A 23,670-nucleotide genomic window follows, 5' to 3' on the forward strand; every position below is an offset into this window, starting at 1 on the left:
GTTGGAAGATGTAAAACAGGTGACAGGTTGCTAGCTGGATCCTCAGTTTGTGAGATGAATAAGTCAATTAGTAGCTCTTCAGTATATTAGAAACTTAATTGCCAGGCTGTAATGGAAACTTCTGAACTGCAACAACTCGTTAAAAGCAATAAAAAAAAGTGACTTTGTGGTAGAGTAATATTTAGTAGGCTCTTTTAAACTGACATGTTTAGCTTAGAGCAGAAAGGTTAGATTTTTCACCTGAAAAGGTAGTCCATCTCACAGGAGCTATAGCAGCGTTACTTCGGGTGATGAAGGGCACAATCTTAAAGAAAACCCTGTTTGCAGATGGCCTGTGCTGTGGTTTTGTGTTGTGACGCTTTAATCCCAGATACTTGACAGAAGTTTTACAATGTCAGATGAGCGTGTTTCTCTTTCAGAGGAAAAGTAACCTGAGTTCAGTTACCAAGATTAAACATGAGAACTTTTCGAGACTAGAAATGCACACCATGTTGAGTATATGAATAATAATAAATATTGTTACTTTTTTTTACGTTGTTATACCCTGGAGAAGGGAGGGAGGAAATGGATGCTGCAGGTGCTCCCGTCTCCTTCAGCCTGCAGAGCGTACGCAGGTCCTTCTTGCGGTGCCGTAATGTCCCTGGGAGCAATGCTGGGAGTTCGTTCCACTCCAGGGACCTAGCTCTGGAAGTTAAGCATTGCAGTACCTGCATTGTGTGTAATTACACTATTTATTTAACATCGTTTTGGGGGAGAGTGGGATGGCAGAGCATATTGCTTCAGGTCTGTACAGTATCTCCAGAAATCCAGCTGGAATGAAGCTTTTACAGAAATACGGGTATGTGGTCGGTCCTGCAGACGAGATACATATGAGGTCCATATGTTGGGCAATGGGACTGCCAAAATCAGAAGGCAAACTCTGGATTCAAGTGGTCTTTGCCTACAGGTGCATGTGAGGAGTATGAGTATAGCTGTCTCCTTCAAGAAGATCTTTTGCTACCTTCCCATGCCCTAAAGGCATTTGCACAGGGGTGGTGATAATTAATCCCCACATTTCTACTACATATAAAGAAACCTGTCTGTAATTTTCTCCTAGTGGGACTCCATTTTGTTTTTAAAGATAATTGATAGCTCTGGACTTAAGCATTTCAATTATGGAAGTGTCTCTTGGGGACCAGACTAACAGACCTTGGAAAAACGTTCTAATGCAAATGCATCATGTGGATTTTTACTGTAAGACAGCGCAGGACGCCTAAGGATTTGCAGAGCAGTTGAAAGTAAAATAAAAGCTGAAATACTCCTCAAAATATGTAATGGCATGGGACTGGTTGTGAGCAGGTAGGGTGGAACAAGTGGTTCTTCACTTGGCCCACTGATGCCTCCTTGGCCCTGGGAGAAACAACTATCAGGTACGGCCAGCTCTAAGTTGAGGAGGAGGAGGAGGCGGCACTCGCCTTGGCCAGCACGTTGAGAAGGCAGCAAAATCACCGTGACAGCACTGTTTGTGCTGGTGCCGTGGCAGGTTGGCTCCTTCTGCTCCGTACTTCTTCTCTTTCACCAGCCCTGACCTCGGCTCTCATTTTTCGCTGGCAAGAGCAGGAAGACCAGCCTGCATCCTAATCCCTTCCCTCCTCCTCCCTTCACTGTGCTTCTGCCCAGGCTGTGGCTCCTTATCCTCAGGTGGTGAAACTTGGTTTGTGGGGCCAGGGCTGAGACCACGTCTGCCCCTATTCCTGCATGTTTGTTGACAGGAGGTGCTCGGGGCTGGGGTGGTGTTGGTGAGCTTTTCGGTGCCTCTGCATCCCTATGTGCAAAAAGGGGCAAACCTGTACCCCTCATTTCTCCTAGTGGTCTGAATCTTACGGACGTTCTTATTCCAAAATGTGTCATTAAGGAATTAAATCCTGTTGGAAGTCCCAGATGTGCTCATGAGTCATTTTTGTGCTTTTGAAAGTAGTGCTATAGCGTATTAGTATTTTTAGATCACTCAGATATTTTCAGCTAGAGGAAAATCTTTTATTTTCTTTGTTAATTGTGCTATGAATAGATCCTAGGCTACTGAGGAGAAAGGAGTCAATATGTTGAAACGGTGATCCCTTGTGAGTTCAGGTGTACACCTGGCTGCTTTGAATTGCTTACTGAGCTGGGCTGCTGGAGCGGTGACAGCTTCTACCAGCTGCGGATCTGTCCCAAAGTTTCCTGGGCTTTTTACGAAGACGTGGCAAGCTGCCACTGCTCGCAGCTCCTTGGGGCTGTGGATTAATACCGCAGTTTAGGCCCTCATCTTTCAGTATGAATCAAGATGGGCCCCTGCACTGTTCAAATTATCAGCGAATAAACTTTAGAGCATCATCATCATTCATGAGGTGATTTCACTCCTTGAGATGCAGTAAGCAAAAGCTGTGCATGTAATAATCACAAATGAAAGGCAGAGGGAATCAACCAGAGGGAAGAAGTTGGACGATAGTATTAACATTTGGAAAAGATTTTCTAAATGATGGGCTTGACCCTTTTCTGTAGTGAATCAGCATACCCAAGCTGACTGCGAGAGCGCTGCAGTAGAGTCCTCCATCTGGACCTCTGCATGCTGGCTTCAGGGTTTTCAAGAAGGGATTGGGGCATGGGAGAGACAAGGCAGCCGAGTCTCCATTACAGCTCAGTCTTAGGCATCTGCAATGGGATTGCCGACAAGTAACATGTATATATAGACGTAAAATGCCAACCATGAGACGAACCCGGCTTCATCAATAGGCAGAAAAAGGAAAGGAAAAAGAATTATCAGGGGTAGAGGATTTAAATACCTTTGTGTGGGTAAATTATCAACTCATTTCTTAGAGCTTTTCACTGGCCAAAGAGAGAATATCTCTGGAGACATTTTACTGAAGGCAGAAACCCAATTAGAATAAGATTGTTACACAACTAATAAAGTGTTTTCAGACAGAGACTTAGTTTTAGTGCTGTAGAAGTAGCAAAACATTAGAGCGAAACATGTAACAGCAGAGGAGAGCACAGTTAGAAACTTTCGATGGTCTTGAGGATCAGTTCCTCAGGTTCCAGCTCATTTTTGAGGATCAGTTGGTGTTCTGGCAGTTTTCAGCACTAGCCGGCTTTCCTGATTGCATTCGCCCATGGACAGTGACACCAGTGCCAAATCTTACTTCTTTTCAGAGCTAATGCCGTTCTGGATATGCTAGAAACTTCTGCTGTCAGAAATGTGGAGCATGTGCATTCAGTGACACACTCTGGTTCCTTGCTTCCTTCAGCTGGGTGAAAATTTACAGGGGTCAAAAAACCTCTGGCCCCGATGTCTTTATGCTAAACTAACAGCCAAGAATGCTAAGAAGTTCATGCTGTGTGGCTGGGAAGTGATGCGTAACTGCTTCTGCTTTAAAAAGACCCATTAGTTAGCAAGATGCAGTCGTTATGAATTGTTTTCATGTTTAATAATTGCACGCATTTGTCGTGCAGCTTTATGTTCAGGATTATCCTCCACCCCTTTTTCTTACCCGCTGCAGTTCATTTAGGTGGTCTGAATACTTAGGGTCTCCTCCTTTAAGAGAAGCCAGCCCTTTCAGTGTGACCTTGCTGGGAGTTAGGGGCATGGCGGAGCGAGTCCCTGAGAGCACCCAGCGCTTCCCTGACCTCGGTGGAGATGGACGGCGCTCAGCTCCTCCCGACTCGTGCACCGAGTGATGTGCAGGGTGGATGCCAGTCTGGAGCATGAACTCCGCCGGTGACAGTGTTGAAACCGTGCAAGAGCCTGTATTTGGCCGTGGCGTTGCCTCTCCCCAGTGCTGTCAACACCAAGGCTCAGGTTGCGATAGCAAAGCAGAAAGCTGCTGCTTCGGTGATTATTGCTCAGACGTTGATGTACCCGCCCGTCTCTCCCTCCGCATCTCCCCTCAGCGCCATTTCTGCTGTATTTAATAATTGTGTTTCTTTATAAACAGTAATTTAGGACAATTAGGAGCAATAGCATAGTTAAACCTTTAAAAGGTTATCTTGCAATGTCATTTTCTTGACTAATGTGTTCCTGCTGCCATGTCGTTTGTGAATAGACATGTGTTAGCCAGCTAGCGCGCTTCATCTGTGGTGACTTTGATTTATTTGCTCTGTAAATTGGGACTGAAGCAATAATGGAAAGTGACATTAATTGTTTAACAGAGTCCTCTTTGTCACATCCTGTGCTTTCTCTGGGGTGTTTGAATGTTGAAACTTGTACAAAACTAATTGAAATTGCTGTGATGAGGACCGCTGTCCACTCAACTTTCTGTTCGTGAATGTCAGCGCGCTTGAGTGTCTGTTTAAAGCATGAGAACCGAGCAGCTAACAGCAAATATCAGGGTTTCTTCTGGCATGCTATTATTGAAGGCGGCATTCCCCGTTAGAAATAGTAACACTTCCAGCTTTGTTGTCAGCTTGGTGAGCTGCAAGGCTCAGTCAGGGGCGCGGGGTGCGCCCCACCAGCTAGACTGGCTGGAGAAGTTCCTGCTGCAGGGCTGGGGGGCGGGCAGCCGGGCCCCCCGGGGCTGAGGGCTGGCTCCCGCCGCCGCTCGCCCCACCGCCTGCAAGGGCTTTGAAGTGCTGTGGGGAAAAAAAATCAGCACTTCGTAAAGCTTTTTCGGCAGGTAACACCTGTTTGTGCTTTTCTGGAAGGGACACCGTAATTTTCCTCTTTGCCTCTCAAAAAGCGGCTGTGAAAAGCTGTATTTGGAGCGTTGTTTTATTCGCAAGGTGGCTTCCCTCTGCTTATTTCCACCCTCTGCACGCTGAATTATCGCAGCGCTGTGCATGCGTCTGCTTGGTGTGGTGGGAATCACCAGATACCGGGACTTAGACTCTTTTTCTCAGTGGCCAAGCCCCTTTTGGCCTTTTAAGTAAATGCTTCTCCTTAACGTTAGCTTTGCCTGAGTGTTTATTTGTTTCTTGGGGATGATGCTGTAAGCACCAGAACAGTCTGTGCTCTGCTGTAGCTTTCTAGCTTGAAGACAGAGCTTTTCTGTAAGGAGCCGTGAGGTGCGATTTGGCAGAGAAGCCTGGCAGGAGCGATTGTCTGGGTGGTTTTATGAGCATCCCTGTTCGGAGTCTGGTAGATACAGTATTACTGAAAAAAGTCATGCTAAGGGGACAACCAGATTCACCTAATTTTTTTTTTCTTTTCTGAAGTGTTACTGGCAATGTTTTGTTGTTGACTTTTTTGACTTTTTTTTTTTTTTTTTTTTTAAAGGGAGAGATTTTGTTTGTCTTACTGGTGTATTCCTTGCTAGTTCACTTTTAAACTATGGGATTTGAACTCGGCTGAAACCTCTTCACAGTGTGAACCTGGAGCATGATGAACCACTCTGAAAATGGTGGAAAACGGCCCAGTTTGATATCCCTGGAATAAGTGAAAGGCTTTTCATTTATTTTAATAGCACTAGGATCAGCCTAGGAATCCTAGATAATTGATCTGTCAAGATCAATTTCCAGTCTTTCTGAAAAATAAATATAATGATTTTTACACAATTCTATTCTTCAGAACTCTCAGTACTCCAAAAATCTGTACCTTAATATACAGTAGGGACTATATTTCATTAAAAAATCAGAAGGCATTTAAATTTACTCAGTTTGACAAAAAGAAGTCTTGTTGCTGAAATAAGATATCTAATATAAATTAACATTACAGCCACATCTGATTAGGAATTAATCTACTTTTTATAATTGCAGTCTGAATTAGATAAACGCATACAATAGTCACATTGAGCGCTCAAATGACGTAGCTCGAAAGGACAACTTCAAAGGCAACCTGCTTAATACATCTCCCTAAAAGAAACCCAAAGAGCCTGCCATCTACAGTATGAGTCCTGATGGCTAGTCTTACGCCACAATGCTCAGGAATGCGACAGTTTTTGCTTGGCTTTGGAGCAAGGATTTCCAGAAGTATGGAAGGGAAAACCTTTCTCTCTTACACCAGGCCGTGTATGTAAACAAGGTTTTCCACATTTTACTGGTGATTCATTTTGGTCTTCTGATTAGCTGTCTTATTTTCTGATTCTCGTAATTTTGTCAGGTCAATTAGTTGATGTTCAGTGTTGAGAAGAGAAAGAAAGAGACAGCCTGGGCTGACACCATCATTAGGTGCCAGCAGCTTAGGCACATCCTGTAATACAATCCCTGGGTGATTACGTCTCGTTGTTAACACCGGGTAAAAAAGAAAAAGAATTGTCAAAGAAAGTAAACTAGAGCAATACAGTGCAAGTGCAAAGAGATTTCTGCACTTAATTACATCTTCCGAGACGCTCTTGCAGGTTACTGTTTCAAGGGCTGGTTTAACTGTGTTTTGACTGCTTTTTCACATACAGAGGCATCGTTTTGTTCCTTCTTTCTTCTCACCGGGTTCCGCTTTTTGTTTTGTCCCCTCCCACAGAAGATAGATGAAGAGAGCGAGGCAAACTTGCTAGCCGTTCTCACTGAAACACTGGACAGCATCCCTGTGGATGAGGATGGATTGCCTTCATTTGATGCACTGACAGATGGAGATGTGACCAACGAAAATGCCACTAGCCCTTCGCCAATGCCCGACGGCACCCCTCCAACTCAGGAGGCAGAAGAGCCGTCTCTAGTAAGAACCCTTCCTACTGTTTAACAGGAATTGGATGTGCCTCTGGCTACCCGCTGCATGGGTATGATGTAGTCACAGTAAGGTCTGGACTTTTCATTTAGACTGGAAAGGAAAATCAAGTAAAGAACTGAAAACTAAGTGGGGGGAAAAACCCCACCAAATAGTCATAGGATGACTAATAAGGCAATTAAAGTGTGTTGAAGAGATTGTTTTTGAGATTTTTGTGCTAATGGCTGACACTTTTGCTTATCATTCTGTTCAAGTAAGTCAGGGTAATGGTTTTTAATTCATATTTCATTTCTCGGGGCTCTTTCTGTATGTATGTTTAGATGTCACTTTTGGTGATCTGTAAAGAAAGGCCCATGGACTCTGGTGGGATGTGGGGCTAATTTTGTGCCTTTAACATTGATTTGACCAGTAAGCACCAGCTTAGTGCTAATCAGGGCAAAACGGAACCTTGGGTGAGGATGTGGGTGAAACCTCATATGCATTTTGCTCAGTAAAACCAGTTTGAGACGTGATTCTGTTTCTGCTGAAAGTCCCTTATCGTTGGCTTCTGCGGAAGCAGAGCCAGATACCTGCATCTTGATGCTGTAGCCATTAGTCTGTTAAAGTTAACATCTCTGTTTAAATCAGAGGCCTCTTCTGTCAAACAGATCGCCGAGAATTTCGTTTTGCCATGGATTGAGAAATCCAAGACCCGTGTCATTTCTGCTTGCCCTGCAGTATACTGCAGTAAAGGGAGCAGAAGTACGCTGCCAAGCCAGAAGAAAATGAAATCTGTTTGCTCTGGGAAATATTGAGCCTTTCTTTCTGTTTTACTGTACTTTGCTTGCTGAAATTGATATAGCTAACTTTAAGTTACTATGCAAAAATGTAGATAAGTCATTTTAATCCATAAAGATGCGTAACTTTACTCTTTTCCTTCCACCTCCCTTTCCCTGATGTGTTTGTAGCTTAAGAAGCTCTTGCTGGCTCCAGCCAACACTCAGCTAAATTACAATGAATGCAGTGGTCTCAGCGCACAAAACCATGCGAACAGTAATCACAGGATCAGAACAAGCCCTGTGGTTGTTAAGGTACAAACTTAATCTTTGTAATAAGGAAAAAAAAAAATAAGAAGGAAAAAGTGTAACAAGGTCTTCTATGCTTTCAGCAACCAAGCAAGCAGTAGATCTATATGTATTGTATTAATCTGCCTACTATCTTGGAACTGCTTTAAAAAAAAAAGTGAATAGATTATAGACTGGGTTCCAGAAAATTGCCTGAGCTTCTTTATGCTCTGAATATTTCATTTATGCTTTTTCTCTTGGCAGAGTTCAGTTGTAGTCCCACCGTCTGTTACTCTCACCTACTTTATTGATACACAGAGTAGTAGGGAGTACGATAAAATTTGCTGATGGGCTGGTGTTGTTTATGAGTGACTCCAGGATGCGGGACTGCCATTCTACCAGCTGTCTGAGCTAAGAAAAATGATACTGGATTCTTGGCAAAAGATGTATATCAGCCATTAATTGGATAGAATGGGGGCTCCGACATAATTCTGTTAGCAGGCAGTATTAAACAATGTTTGTCTTGCCGTTCACTGTAACTGAAAACGGAGCGTTTAGGGGTACTTAAGAGAGTTGTGAATACTGGGCTCAAGCAATCAGCAGCAAATTAAGGTTTAAACCAGCTTATTTTTTTGTTCACAGTAAAGGCGCTGTAGGGTCTTGTTAGTTACATGTTGCTGAGTAGGAACATTGAAATGTAGGAGAAACGAAATAAAAAGCTGCATAAATGTCATTTAGGAATTTTAAATGTAATTTTCTTTCCTTGTTCTGCAAACAATTATTCACAGCTCATAGATCTAGTACACTTAGACTGAACACTTCATTGAAAGTCTCATCTCTTCAGAAAACCTATATCCATTCTGATAAGGTTCAGCTCACTAATTTTAGCTTTGCTTTATTTTATTTTATTTTATTTTATTATGCCCTGTTTTTAAGACTGAGAATTCATGGAGCAATAAAGCAAAGAGCATGTGTCAACAGCAAAAGCCTCAAAGACGTCCCTGCTCTGAACTTCTCAAATATCTGACTACAAATGATGACCCTCCTCAGACCAAACCAGCAGAGAACAGGAATAGCAGCAAAGAGAAATGCACCTCCAAAAGGAAGCCCCATCTGCAGTCTCAGACAAATCATCTGCAAGGTAGGTGTGCAACTGCAGAACACAGCTTTGGTACCAGCAGTAACGCAGGGAAGCTGAAATACCGCGGTTGTGAATACCCTCGATACCTCTTCTGGTCTTTGGATTAGCACTGTAAATCTGGCATCTCTTCTGTGTAGGAAGAATTTTAAAACAGTATAATGAAGTTAGAATTAGTTAGCTAGATTTAGCTTTTAAACAATTTTAATCCTGTCTCTATTGCCCCCAGCCTCAGAAAAAGAATCTTAGGGAAAAAAAGTTTAACAAATACCATGTTAATATACCAAGCTAGCTGGAGATACTTATTCAGAGTACTGTATCACTAAGAAATCATGATACCCCTAAACAAGCTGGGCAGGCCAGTTCATTACTGAGCTCCTTTCTTTTTTGCTAGCGTAAAACTGAAGGCATTGTTAACCTGCCACATAGTCCTTAAGAGACAATAAATAGTGCTCTCGCTCCTACAGAGAAAGCAATAAATGTGTCATTCCTGTTAAAGCTGGAATGCCGGTTTGTAATTTTATTTTGTAAATAGTTGAAAGTTAAGCTGCCATCCTGATCTTTCTCTCTCTTTTTAGATTCTTCATGGCCAAAACTAAACACTTATGTTGACTTTTAGTATCCCCCGATGCATAAAGAACTGGTCTATGTTACAAGTAGCTTCTGTGACAGAGATGCAAGCACTTAAAGCCCCCTCTCACCTTTCTCTCCCCCTCTTCCCCTGCCCATTTTCCCAAGATAAAGGAAAGCTGTAAAACCTTATAAGCCCAAAGGGAGCTTTTTTTAAAGTTACTGTTACTTTAAAATGCATCTATGTATATGTATTGGCCTGGCATCTAGAAGGCCAGGTGCCTGTCTCAGTCACATCAGTGCAAATCCTGGATGACTCTACAAAGTCAATGGAAGTTACCTGGCTGCAACAAAGATCAGGATATGACCCTAAATGTGGTGTTCTTGGTATTTTTAAAGCAACAATTGTAAACTGTGTATGTGTTTTCTTCTTTTCCCCTCCCCGTTCCCTGCATTTTCAGCCCCCATCAAATCTAATTTTTCACTCTTCACTAGGAAGTATAAACAAACTTAATAAAAATAATCTTCCCTTCGCGCCGCTAAATACCCCTCTCGCAGCCATACATTCTGACATCCTAAGTATAGTTTTCCCCATTGTGGTCTCAAATTCTCTGAACAATGTTTCTTGTAAAAAAGAAATCCAGCTGCCCCTAGAGCTTCTTGGATGCCAACTGCCACTCCTTCTGGATGGCTTCAGCAGTCTGCTTCGCAGCAAAATCCAGCCTGAACTGTGCATGTAAAACCTGGGTCTCTTACTGCAATGGTACTGAAACATAGACCTGCCAGAAGTTCAGGGGGCTTTATTAACACCGCTGGGTGTTAAGGTGATACGTGATAAGGTATATCGTGTATAACGTGCTATAGGCACATGTATGTTACACGCATACATAGATGTTTGCATGCACACACATAAATACAGCTTATAAAATCTTCCCATTTGGATCAGAGCTGCATTTTTCCCCCAGCTGAGGCAATTGTGTAGATTCAGTGCAAAGAAGCAGAGCACACTGGGTTGTGGTAGCAGCGCGGAAGGGGGGGTTAGGAAAGTCCAGAGGAACATATAGCTAACTTACCAGTGTTTAACAGATGACTGTGACTTCGGTGGTATTGCAGGTGAAATTGCAGGCAGAGAGAAATTACTCTCTTCTTTAATTCCTGCAGTTTAATTTACAGGCTTCTGAAATGTTTTTTTCATGAAATTTGCCTCATACGCCAATATATTACTTCAATATCAATGGATTTGCATATAATAGAAATACAAGAGTATAATGCTTTCAGCTTGGACAGTCAATTCATGCAGAATCAACCTTTCATATTTACCTGATATTTGCAGACCTGCAGTCATTTGTTCATACGTTTAATCAAAAGTACAAGAAAATTGGCTCCTTCTGTTTTGAAAAAAAATAATCAGGATATTTTCTTTCAAAGTTAGGGAAAGCTCATAAAGGATAAGTCAAACGGTATTTTCCTTTAGGGTTACTGTTGCAAACATATTGCAAACCCACGGGAATGTCCACAAAGCCATTCATGCCAAAGATCATCTGTGGTTTTGCATTGAAATTTGCCCATGAGGAAACTTAGTTCTTTTGAACCTGAATGTTTTCAATTTACAGGGACAAGCAACTTCATGTGAACCCTTTTTAATAAGAAAAAAACACACCACAGTAGACCTTGAAACTCTAATAAACAGGCACCATGGAAAATTATAGTGTCTTGGCCAAATATTTACACTATCAATAGCTGTATGTGAGGACAAATGCTTTGCAGGAATACTGTTTGGTCAAGCCCTTGCCTAGCAGTAAGAAAACTGATGGGTGTTTTGGTATGCGAATTTCTCAGTGGGAGAGCTCAGTGATATCTGCTTAAAATGAATACATACGAGTGTACGAGTGTGAGATAACGCCTTGGTTCTGTGCCCATCTCTGGCAGATTTGCACTGTGCCTCAGTGCTTCAGAATTTTACATATATATTCTGATGTGGGATTATTCTGTGGGACTAATGAGAGCTAAAATTAGACTTTTTGGAGGCTTAAATAGCTCTTACACATTGAACTTCCTTAGAAAGCCTAAATTGGGTAAGAGTATGTAGATTTTTATCCTCTAAAAAAAAGTGGAAGCCACTATATAAAACTTGATTCCAGACCCTTACTGTAAGGTCTGGGGTTTTTTTAAGCCAGTTTTACCTCTAGGTAGCCACTGGCAAACATTAGTATCCCTAGATGTATATAAAATACACACAAAGATGTGTCAGGTTACATTCAGTCTTACCGCATCTGGTTTTATGCACAAATCAGCGACAGTGCTGGATCAGACAAATAACTCGTTGAGGTGCATCTCCTCGCTCCGTCGGTGACTTCTGAGGAAGGTGAACCCGAGGTGAACACCTGAGCTTCATTTCTAACTTTCATATGGGGAGGAGGAGAAACAATATGCAGCTCTTGAGAATTGAGTTAATTTTTTAAAAAAAAAAAGTAATATTACTTCAGGAATGCTCTAGAGCTTATAAAAGTAATCAATTTGCATATAAAATCCTTTAATGTTGATGGGAGCTCCAAGCCTGGAATGAATACGAAATATGCAGTAGTGACACTCTGGACAAAAGATCTGCAGTGCAGGAGTGTTCAAGGGGAACATTTTCTCTTAAGTAATTAATTTGCAGAAGAGATCCCCTGCTGTTGTTCTTGGTACAATGCTCTCTGCGTTTAAACATCAGTCTAACTTCTGAAAAGTAAAATTTGCAAGTAACACTATTTTTAATTTTACAACATTTTACTGGCAATTAAAGGAATCTTAGTTGTATTACAGTATCCTAGTTCTTGGCTTGCTTTGGGAAAATAGAAGTTTGCATTAATAAAATCTACAAAGACTTGTATTTTTATAGCTAGAGCTTTGTTTTTTGCGTATGTTGGGATTGTAGTGCTGAGAGCTTCAACCCCATTTTTAACCATCTGTGACTATGTCCATGGCTTGTCATAGTTTGCAGGATAATTTGCAGAAATTTGGACTATAACTGGTTGGACTCTGGCCTCATAGAAACAACCTATTCTCAGTGCTATATATAAAATTGTATATTGTAGAAGTAAAATTAACTGAATATTCATAACGTTCTGTTACTTCGTAGTTATTCTGCTGCTTCTGTTTCCAAATAAAACGTGAACTGTGGTCTAAATTAACTCTAAGAGAAATAACATTTTCGCAGTGTATCCTGTAGAGTTCTTCATTGATTTTTAACATCTACCACTCTTCTTCTGAAAGGTTCTTGGCATTTGGGTTGTGTACTGTATTTCAGAGGTACAGTAATTGATGTAAATCATTGTTGAAATTTAGGTGCCCTTTTGGTGCCAGTAATAAGGAATCGGGATGAATCTCCTTATTTATCTATCTAAGATACCCTGAAACGGCTATTGAACTATCAGAGCTCAGCCCTAACTGTCTAACATGGGGTTCCAGCACCAAAATAAAAAGAAATCATTTTAGTATATGTTATGGAGTGTTTAAATATTCCATAATTGTTTTCTTTTTCCCTTTAGCCAAACCAACAAGTTTATCACTTCCATTGACGCCCGAGTCACCAAAGTAAGTACTAAAAAGTGCAAACATTTATAAAAGGGAGGGGGGTTCAATAGATTTTGGCTACAGCAACTCCATTTCAGCTTGTTTTTATAAATGTGCCCTGTCTTCCAGTGATCCCAAGGGTTCCCCATTTGAGAACAAGAATATTGAACAAACCTTAAGTGTGGAACTCTCTGGAACTGCAGGTGAGAAATGGGGAGTGCTGGCTCTTCCTTTAGGCATGGCTTATGTGTCTGTCTGTTCATTTTAATATACCACATGTACACCGAGATCTCACAGAGGTAGCCAGTAGATTAACTTCAGTACAGTTTAGCACTGACTTTTTATCCAGTTACCTGAGAAGGAAAGTGTTTGAAAATATGCCTTCAAACCTACACAAGAGAGCATAATTTCTGGGAAAATATGAATGAAACCATTTATCTGTTATACTTCCCCATTTCCCCATAGATTTGTGTACTGCTGAGCACCATCTTTCAAAGACAAACCCACAGCACAGCGTAATAGATGTTACAGATGGAAAAGTTATGTCATCCAGTCTGTCTCCAGGCCGGTCTAGGGCTGTATGTGACTGCATGTTTCAGTGCTTTATCAATTCTAGATTAATATGTCACAAATAACAGCTTTCTCCTCTACCACTGAAAAACTATTCCATAGCTTAGAGGTAATTTTTTAAATTGGTATTCATCTTACATTCTTGCTTTCTCTTTATTTCTTCCGTTAACACACTTCACACAACCTCCCTTTATCCTCCTCCTCTGTTCAGATCCCTGGTGTTTGTACCTTTTGAAGATTTGTAGATTTTTTTTTTTTTTATTTTATTTTTGTCATGTGCTGGTTTAGTTCATGCATCACCCATTGCACTCATTTAATTCATCTGCTCTTCTTTCTGCTAAAGTGAATTCTTTCAGACTCAGATCTGTTTTATTGCTTTCCTCTGAACCCTGTTTTGCCTCCATTTTCCTGAAGTGTCCAGAACTGAGCACAAGAGCACACATTGAGCTCCACCTGAGCTATTGCCAAGACTGTTTTCTTTCTCAGTTGTGTAATATTGAAAAGTAAGTGATGTACTTGGCATGTGTTTCTCTCAAGATAACAGTGGATTGTAAATTATGTGATCTCTAGCGTTGGGGGGCATTGCAAAATATGTCTTCAGGTACCATAAATCAGCTTGGTGCCCCTAAATTCAGTGGCAGCTTTACCCAAGAGCAGGCCCAAGCACTAGATTTGTATATGTACTTCAGGCTTTCACCTCCCAACAAGCATCATTTCACTTTTTTAGAAAGGTCTTCATTAGTTCCGCATTAAAATATGCACACTATCCTCTGCCATGTCCTGAAAATCTGCAGTCTTAATCATTCCTCTCATGACAAAAGGAAGCATCTTTCCAGTGCACCTTCTTTTTGCAAAACCAGCACAAACATGGCAAAATTCACTGTATGCATCAGGACAATCCCGTTCACTGCCAGTAGGCCTGAAGCATGGAGAAGCCTCTTCTATCATTACTGGAGAGCAAATCTGCACGAGGGTGCCCATTTGTAAGCACGCTGGTAAGTCGGTGCTTAGTGCTGCCCGCTGAAAGGGCCAGATGAGGTGACTGCAGCGCAGTGGTACGAGCAGCCGTTCAAATCACTGAAGGGAGCAGTGTTTTCTCCCAGCCAGAAAGTCAGCAGCCTGCTTTCCCGTCAGCTGACTAGACAGAAACTGGGAGTTTAGTCCTCTAGTATTGCCTCCTTAATGGCAGCGGGAATGGTCTTGGTATTACCAAATTCATTCCGCTCCATCAGCTGTGCACAGAGGAGGAAACAAAAAACAGCTCTGTAGTTGTCTTAGACAATATAACCAGGAGAACTAGCGCATTAAAAAATGCATCAGAAGCCGTGAAACAGCACAACTGGACGAATATGTGAACAGGAAAGTTGTACTATGAAACTGGAAGTAAACAGAGTCTAGCTAGAAAATAAACTGATGATAATCAGGAAGAATAAGAGTTGGTAGAGCGTGTGTTGCCAGGGAGTTGGGGCAGCATTACCAAGCAGCGTACATGACGGTGGCTCTTGGGCTTCATGTTGCTCTGGTCTTCACAATACCTGGTGAGGCGGTTTCAGGAGATTGTATTTCATCACTTGGTAGCTGTATTAATCTCTGCCTTCACATACACATAGATTTTATTTTTATGTTCATATATGTATATAAATCTATAAAAAAATGAGTGGTTGTGCATGTCCAGCTCATTTGTATTGCAGTAGTGTCTTGTGTCATGAGTCTGCTTGTGCTGGAAGCAGACAAGTACATAACAGAAACAACCTCAAGTACTGAAGAACTTATAGCGTATGTGAGTAAATCATGGCAGAATTGGAACCCACTTCAGTAAAAAAAAAAAAAAAAAAAAAAGGAAAAAATAGTGGCAGTAGTGATTAATAATAACTTGCAGTTCTTTAGTGAGACCCTGGCAACTCCAAATTATATACAGATAACCGCACTGCTCATTGTCCTTATATAGGGCAGCTTGCACTGTACAAGCACTATTTATTATAATTTAAATAGGAGTTGCCTTGATCTCACTGCCGAATTGAAAAGACCATTAGCAGTCCTGCTCACACTATTGAAGCACAAAGTATTTTAATATAAATAGCAGCTCTCTTGATCTCTCTGCTGAAAACAACATTGGTTCCCTCACTGATGAATTAACTATAGAGTAGAAAAATAAATAAATAAAAGCATTTCCCACATGAGCCATCAATCTTCGTCACACGCATTTTGGATTCATGTATCTAAAGTCACACTGATAGCGTTCTCTTGCTGGTGCTATATCTTGCTTTACAATGGATTTGTTAGTAGTCATGAAGTAACTTTGTCCTCCCTGAAACTGTCAAAACCTTGATTTGTCAAATTACAAGGAACAAATATTTTTTTAAAGTGTTTCAAGCCACACATAAAGAATTCTTTGAATGCACTTTAAATAAGTGGCCTATGATAGAGGAATAAGTCCATTGCTATCTAAAGTCCCAACTCCTGCAGCTGATTTCTAGTGCTGTTTTAAGGAAAATGGACCAGAACATCATGATATGGAGGGAGTCCTAGGTGATGATAACGTAGTGGATGAAATTTCTGTCTAAAGCGAGTCTCATTCTGCGTAAGAGACTGGCAAGCGGTCCTTCTTCCTTTGTTTTCACAGCTAGTTGCCTTGCCACTGCCTTTCTAAGAGGCCGTGGGCTTGAACGTGCCTCATGTCTCCCAGGAACATGGGATGTTTCCATGTCACTACAAGACCTCTTTACCAGTCAGGTTGAGGGGGCACCTGCAGGCACAGGGACTAGGAGGATGGCTGACCCTCTGGAGGTGGCTGTGTTTCTCTTGGTGATCGAGGGCTGCTCAGTGGTTGTCTTAGCCTTTCTGCTGAACTTCTAAATGCCAGGAGTTAGATGGCATGGCTCCTAAATGTTTGAAATTCAGCGCGCTCTTGTTCTCCCAGTGTCTTTTTAAACCTTCACTCCTAAATACTCAAAGCCATCATGTAAGTGCATGAAATGAGTGTGCAAGCTTAAGGGTCAGTCAGTAACTGGAAGGCTGTTTCCTCCCTCTTATCTACAACAGGTGACCTGGTGAAAAGGCTCTCATTTGCACACAGATCCCTGTAATTTACCTGAGCATAAAACTCCTCACTGGTCTTTCTTGGGTGCAAAATTTGATTTCTCCAAAAAGACGACAGAAAAGGCTGTATGAACACAATTAGCTCGAATTAGTGATTTGGAATTCATGAGCATCCTTGAGGATACTTATACCCTGCTATTTGTGTTACCTCTTAGTTGTCAGAACACATACTTAAAATCTATCATCTAAGAACTTATTTGACCTCAGAATGATTTCTGATAAAATGAGATGTGAGATGCAGAGAGTTGTCCAGAGGGAATAAAATCTAGTAAATTATTTGATATTTTCAGGCATCTGTGTTTATTCTCTGCAGCACTGACAACAGGATAAAACTGAGTACTCAACAAGCATGTAGTTTTTTATTATATGATGGCTATTTAATTTTATTATATTTTCCTGGCTTCTGCAATCTTGTGCCACACAAAAGCTTTTCTGATTCTTTCACTGAATTGAACTGTTATCTTGTGTTCAGTGTTTTAAGTGGCCTTAAATAATGTTTCCCTTGCCAATCCATTTTCAAATTTAAAAGGTATAAAAGAATTCATTTTCAATGCCTCTCAAAAGCCCAGTGCACATGTAGAAAGGTTCCGGGGCTGCGTTCCCAAAAAGACACTAATTCTCAGCCCCCTCAAAGCACAACAATAATCATCAAACGTTTAAATGCTAACAGTTACAGTAGAGTTTTAGAAAGATTGGCGTCTATGTAAAACAGCATTGCAAATCAGTCCTAAAAAGTCAAGATGTCACATTTTATGCAAAGGCACTGCCCTAATTTCTGCTTATCAAGGTGGCTGAGCTAAATGAGTTGCTAAGGGGGCTTTTTAGTGAAGTTTTGGAATGTATCGAAAGTAGTTTCACTCTCCCAGGGACTTCCTTGAAAGAAGTCGCTCGGCCAAGGTGGCAGAGTCGGCACACATGCAAACACCTCTTGTTGCACAGAATGGGGAGGACAGTGCTGCTTCGGCGGCAGTGCTGGCAAATTGATGTACGGTATTTTCAAGCACAAGATCACCGAGTGCGTTCGTAGTATATAGACAGAGCAAGGCAAAGTGCAAACGTACCATTTACTGAAGCCATTCAATTAAAGAAAAGTCCCTACAAAGAAAATGGTTTTATAGCATGTCATGAAAAAATACTTGCCTTTTACTTTAAAAAGAAAAAAGACTGTTTAAGGAGGATGATTGTAGAGTATGTACCACTTCCAACAGATTTGCTGTGCAGAAGTACATAAGTGTGAGTGATGTAGAGGTACTTGTTTATTATAGAGCACATTTCAATGCAGTAATCATAAATATTGCTAAGGTTGTGCTCTGTTGAAATATGACCTACATACTCTTGATTGTTTGTGTTACGTGATTTGTCTGACACCCATTACATTCTGGGTAATGGCAGCCATTTGTTGCTGTGCACAGCAGGCTCTTTTGACAAAAGAAAATAGGCAGCAATAAAAAAGCTATAGTCTGAATTACATTCTGCACAGCGCTGCACTGCTGAGAGTTTGTGCAAGTGTGTTAACAATGCTCTGAACTGCCTCTTGTCAGCCTTCAGCCCGTAATGGCCATCTGTCCTTCCATAAATCTGTCAAAACCTGCTAAGTTCAAGAGAGAGCACAGAATATACCTTGTACTGTCAACGCTAAAATGTACACATTGGCGGAGAAATCGGTGCGTATGAAATAATCCAACGGTTGTAGAATATTGTAACACCGTTGATGGGGGATCATGGCCCTCGGTGAAGATTACCAGGGATTAGTGTGAAGATGAGCAAGTTTGCAGCCAACTGGTTTTCTCAAAGTTCACGGTTTGGAGATTGGTCATGGGACACGCTGAAGGTGGACTCCATAGCAGTGACATGAATTCAAAACTTCACTCCCTCCTCCATCCCCCGATGGAGGTTTGTTCAAAAGTTAAATGAACGTTTTCCAAATTTATCTGTTTCTACTTGCCTGTGCACTTCCTGCTTCTGCTGAAAACCAGGAAAAAAGCCAAAATGCCACGAGGAAACCCTTTCTTAGGCTGTCCCCAGCACAGTTCTGCCAGCAAGAGAAGTGCCAATAAATTTAGCTCAGTCTGTACTTTTGTGAGGGTTTTTTGGTAGGGTTTTGTTTTTTTTTTTTTTCTCCTCCTCTGAAGATTGTTGGACTCCTTGTTGGGCTTCTGGAAATCATTGTGCTCTGTGTTTAGCTTGCTTCCTGCCCGGGCTAGCTTTAAAGAAGTGGAAATGGAAACAATATTTTATTTCGAATATTGGATTATCTCTGAGGTTTCTTTGCCTGAAATTCTTAAATATGCATGTTCATTGTGGAGTGGCTGTATTTCTGCTTCATTCTTTCTTTCAAACTACATCCAAAAAATCAGTAACTAACCCCAGAGCTTGTCATGGACTGTATATTTTAATGAATAAAAGTGACAGTTCTAAATTTTTTATCTAGAAAACAGTCTTTGCTTACTCAAAATCTTTGAATCTGAGCCTGAAGTTTTAACCCGGAAATTATTACTGCAGAATTTTGAAGAGGACTGTTCTCTTCATTTTACCAAAAATTCATTTGGGAATCAAAAATATTTGTTAGTGAGGAGGTGGATAAGGTGTGAAATACACACTGCTGACTCAAGTGGATTTTTGGAAAGGAAGAAAAGATTGAGGACTCAAAGGAAATAGTTTAACAGTGATGACTTTGCACAAAACTTTTTCACTATTGAATTCAAATTTGAGGTAACTAGAGTTTTAGGTGTCATTATCTTTGCCTCAGTTTCCCCGACTTTTGTGGCATTATGCAAAGCCTTCACATAGCCACGGGTAACTCATAACCATTTTTTCCAAACGTTCAGGCAAAATCAAGCTTCTCTCTCACATCAAGTATTCATGCCTTGGTATCTTTTTTTCTGGAACAAATTCATTGCAGCTAATGCAATGGGACTCCCAGTCTCCATTTACGCTCCTGAGGGAGCACTGTGCATTGATGGACGCTTTTTCTTCTTTACAGCAAAACACTATAAAACATGTTCCATTTGCATTGATCTGCTGAGCTCTGTTGCATGGTTAAAAATACAAAATGAAACTCTATAGCCATATTTGAAATACACATTTCCTGTAAGTGTGCCTGCCCTCTCTTTTCATTCTTGCTAAGGAAGTAATGGAAAGCTCATTGCTTGTGCTAGAAGAAGAAATCTTGGGCAGCATCAGCCTCTGGAGCGCTTAAGGATGGTCTGGATTATCTAGGAGAACTTCAGTCTCATTTGTTTAATTTTAAGCATATATGCTTTTAAATTACATTAGGGTCAGTTGGGCAGAAGCAAGTTTTTCAGACATAACACATTAAGCACCTTCCTGAAGAGTAATTATTTCCTGAACAGTGGCTGCAGTTTGCTGTTACTCTGCCCTGGTGTCCTGGGTTATGTTTGTAAAGTCTGAAGAAATTCTATGATTTCTACAGAAAATATTGGGAGTTATATTCTAACCTTATAAAAATAATTGGAAGATGCTGCTTTGGTTCCCACGTTTTACTAGAATGGGCTGTAGTCCTTCCTGCAATTTTGTCTCAGTATAGTGATATAATCTATTACAGTTATGTGAACAATCCTGGTAGTTAGTGGTATCTTTAGTCTTTGAATACTTATCTGTTTCATTTTGACTCCCTATTTCATGACTCTCACTAATATTTAGTTCTAAATGCAATGATTCATTACAGTTGCAGTTGTCCTATTGTTCACTTGGGTTTCAGTTGCAGAACCACATTTCAGGCAAAATGTATTAGTTATGCTTACAAGAATGTATTATACATACATTAGCAATGGTTTGCTAAGTTAATGAACTGTGGAGACAAAGAGTCGTTGCAGTTGAGTTGTAGAGTTGCTGTACTTCCTTGCATTCAAGTTCTGCGTCCTACCGAGGTTCCTTTGGTAGCACTCATTTATTTTTCTCAGGCTTGCTTTTATTCAGGTTTTTGCCTGCTAATTTCTTTAGGTTTTTAATAGTGCCAGTCTTTTGACTTCTGATCTTTATATCAAAATCCTTTTGATGTTTAACAAAAAAAGTCTTGGTTTTTATCTCTTGATCTTTTCTATCAAAATCTACAGAGAGAGAGAGGCGGATGTCATGGAGGAGGGGGACAAGCAGAAATGATACTGAAGATTAATGGCAATGCATTAATACTGTTGCTATTGTTGTTACCAGACCTTTGGTGTCTCACACCCTGAATTCTCTTATTCTCTTACAAAGTGGCATAGAATGGGCCTTGCTTTGTATCTGTTTTAAAGAAGCACATGAGCCGCCTTTATAAACGTTGTATGTGTGCTTAAAAATACTCTGTTCCTTCTTTTTTTCCCCTTAGGCCTAACTCCACCTACGACCCCTCCTCATAAAGCCAACCAGGATAATCCTTTTAGGACTTCACCTAAGCCGAAGTCATCATGCAAGACTGTTGTACCACCTTCAAAAAAGCCCCGCTATAGTGAGTCTTCCGGTTCTCAAGGAAATAACCCAATCAAGAAGGGTCCAGAACAGTCTGAGCTGTACGCACAGCTTAGCAAGACTACAGTACTGTCCAGTGGACATGAGGAGAGAAAGACAAAACGGCCCAGTTTGCGGCTGTTTGGTGACCATGACTACTGTCAATCTGTGAATTCAAAATCGGAAATACACATTAAAATATCCCAGGAACTTCAGGACTCCAGACAACTAGAATTTAAGGATTCTTCACCTGGGTGGCAGTGTCAGATTTGTTCTTCTTTAGAACAAGACCAGTATTTCAAGAAAGAGACTTTACAGACAAGTAAGCAGGGATCCCACGTTAATAACAGAAAACAGCTCCAAGACCAGGAAATTCGGGCTGAACTGAATAAGCATTTTGGTCACCCCAGCCAAGCTGTTTTTGATGAAGAAGCAGATAAGAACAGAGAACTAAGGGACAGCGATTACAGTAATGAACAATTCTCCAAACTACCTATGTTTATAAATTCAGGACTAGCAATGGATGGTCTCTTTGATGACAGTGAAGATGAAAGCGATAAACTATGCTACCCTTGGGATGGGACACAAGCCTATTCATTATTTGATGTATCGCCTTCTTGCTCTTCTTTTAACTCTCCATGCAGAGATTCAGTGTCTCCACCCAAATCCTTATTTTCTCAAAGATCCCAAAGGACACGCTCTAGATCAAGGTCCTTTCCTCAACGCAGGTCTTGTTCCCGTTCTCCATATTCCCGATCGAGATCAAGGTCGCCCTGTAGTAGATCCTCTTCAAGGTACAGTACAGCAAATTCATGTATCATCATCATAGTTAATAAGAAGGAAAACGGCAAAAACATAAAGCAACTTAAAGGACAGAAAATAAAAACCAAGAAATAACTTAATCTAGTGCAACTCATTCTATTACTCCTGAGCTGATTAACTCTGAAGGTTACGGGGTTGCTACAGAAACACTTGTTGCCGTTATCCTTTAAATTTGCCAAGTTTACACTTCCTGAGTGGAGCCAGTCAGGTCAGCGGCAGAGCAATTGGTGAGAGATGTACACAGCTAACCTTTCCCATTATCTGTGAGCTGCCCGGTGCCAATCTAGCTGCAGTCCCTATCTGATGAAGTTGACAGTGGCTGACTCTCTGCTCTTTGTTAGCCTCAATAAGGAACATTACATGAGGGTGGGGGTGGAAATCACTTGAGGCCCTTTAGTTGACTAGGAGATCGCAGACTGTCACCAGAAAATCTCGCTGGTAGCTTAGAGGAAATTGTAAGTTCGGGGAAGAGGTAGAAAATGGTGTCAGTAGTTTCAAACTGAATGACAGAGGTGAATGTGTTTCTTCCTTCAGATCTTGTTGCTATTATGAGTCCAGCCACTGTAGACACCGAGCATACAGAAGTTCTCCCTTGCGTGCAAGATCGCGATCCAGATCACCGTACAGTCGCAGACCCAGGTAGTGCATTTTGCCTGCATTTGGTTTGCTTTGCAGATGGTTTTCAAGAGATAATGAAGCATGCCAGAAATTGTATTACTAATTTTACATTCACAAATGCAGGTGCTTGATTTAATGACTAAGTTATGTTTCCTAGATATGACAGCTATGAGGAATATCAGCATGAAAGGCTGAAGAGGGAAGAATACCGCAAAGAGTATGAAAAACGGGAATCTGAAAGGGCCAAACAAAGGGAGAGACAGAGGCAGAAAGCAATTGTAAGCACTGTGAAGATAACTTTCATTTTGAAATAGATTTCTGTTTCTTTTCATAGATTTCTAAAGCTAGAACTCAGACTTTATTTTCTTTATTTTTTATAAATGAAAAAACAAATTACAAAAATCTGCTTAGATGTATTTCTTAGTATTTTGAATTTTAGGCAAATATGTGTTTTCATAACAATTTGTGTTTTGATGTTACAATACTAATGTTTTCAGGTTCTATAAATTGCAACTCTCCAAGTTTTTCACAGTCAACGGGTACAAAGGGCTTACTAGAAAAAAGTTTCATCCCGGACAACAGACAACTAAAAATGAACCAGTCTATTTCTTATACAGCTCTATCAGTGAACCTGCATTTTTATACTATATATCACCTACCAGAGTGCCAGTAATCAATGTCTATTTTCTGTATTTCTGTTTTTTCACATAAGCAATATAAGGAGTCAGCTTACGTACCGATCGCTGGACTTTAATAGTGACTGTAATTGTCTGTACAGAGGGTGCAGATAACAGAATTCAAAACTGAGATCCAAATGCATGAGTTTAATTGGTTTTTTTCCTGTCTATGACTCGGTAAACTTTTAAGTTATTTTTAGCAAAATAAATAGTCTGAAGACATAGTGCAATTTAAAAATATCACTTAACACTGGCCCTTTCATAATGAGTAGGTATTATTTAATTATTGGGTTCATCAATGTTCTGTGTGAAACAACTGAAATACCTGAGGCGAAGGAAATACCCATGTGGGGACGAGCAACTCTCTTGGCTGTTGTAGCAATAGGACAGAAGAATGGCTATTAAACAGACAGGTGGCTTTTGCCCCTTTTTAGTTCCCCATTGGCAGCTGCGTGATGCTTTTGATAAATTAAATTGGGAGCTGCTGTGAATCTGGACTCTTCTTGTAGTTGCTAAGCC

The 23,670-nt window shown here is 40.8% G+C and overlaps 1 protein-coding gene across 3 annotated transcripts in view; it reads left to right on the forward strand.

The window, feature by feature from the left end:
* PPARGC1A (PPARG coactivator 1 alpha) overlaps positions 1 to 23,670 on the forward strand; it is a 369,346-nt gene that overhangs the window by 334,159 nt on the left and 11,517 nt on the right. For all 3 annotated transcript variants that reach the window (XM_075709515.1, XM_075709516.1, XM_075709514.1), the window contains 8 exons: positions 6,407 to 6,601; positions 7,558 to 7,680; positions 8,590 to 8,794; positions 12,892 to 12,937; positions 13,046 to 13,119; positions 20,916 to 21,828; positions 22,391 to 22,495; positions 22,632 to 22,752. In XM_075709515.1, the coding sequence (XP_075565630.1) occupies positions 6,407 to 6,601; positions 7,558 to 7,680; positions 8,590 to 8,794; positions 12,892 to 12,937; positions 13,046 to 13,119; positions 20,916 to 21,828; positions 22,391 to 22,495; positions 22,632 to 22,752 (1,782 nt within the window). The remainder of the gene's footprint in view (positions 1 to 6,406; positions 6,602 to 7,557; positions 7,681 to 8,589; positions 8,795 to 12,891; positions 12,938 to 13,045; positions 13,120 to 20,915; positions 21,829 to 22,390; positions 22,496 to 22,631; positions 22,753 to 23,670) is intronic.

The sequence above is a fragment of the Pelecanus crispus genome, chromosome 4 (genome assembly GCF_030463565.1).
Source record: "Pelecanus crispus isolate bPelCri1 chromosome 4, bPelCri1.pri, whole genome shotgun sequence".
Classification (NCBI taxonomy): domain Eukaryota; kingdom Metazoa; phylum Chordata; class Aves; order Pelecaniformes; family Pelecanidae; genus Pelecanus; species Pelecanus crispus.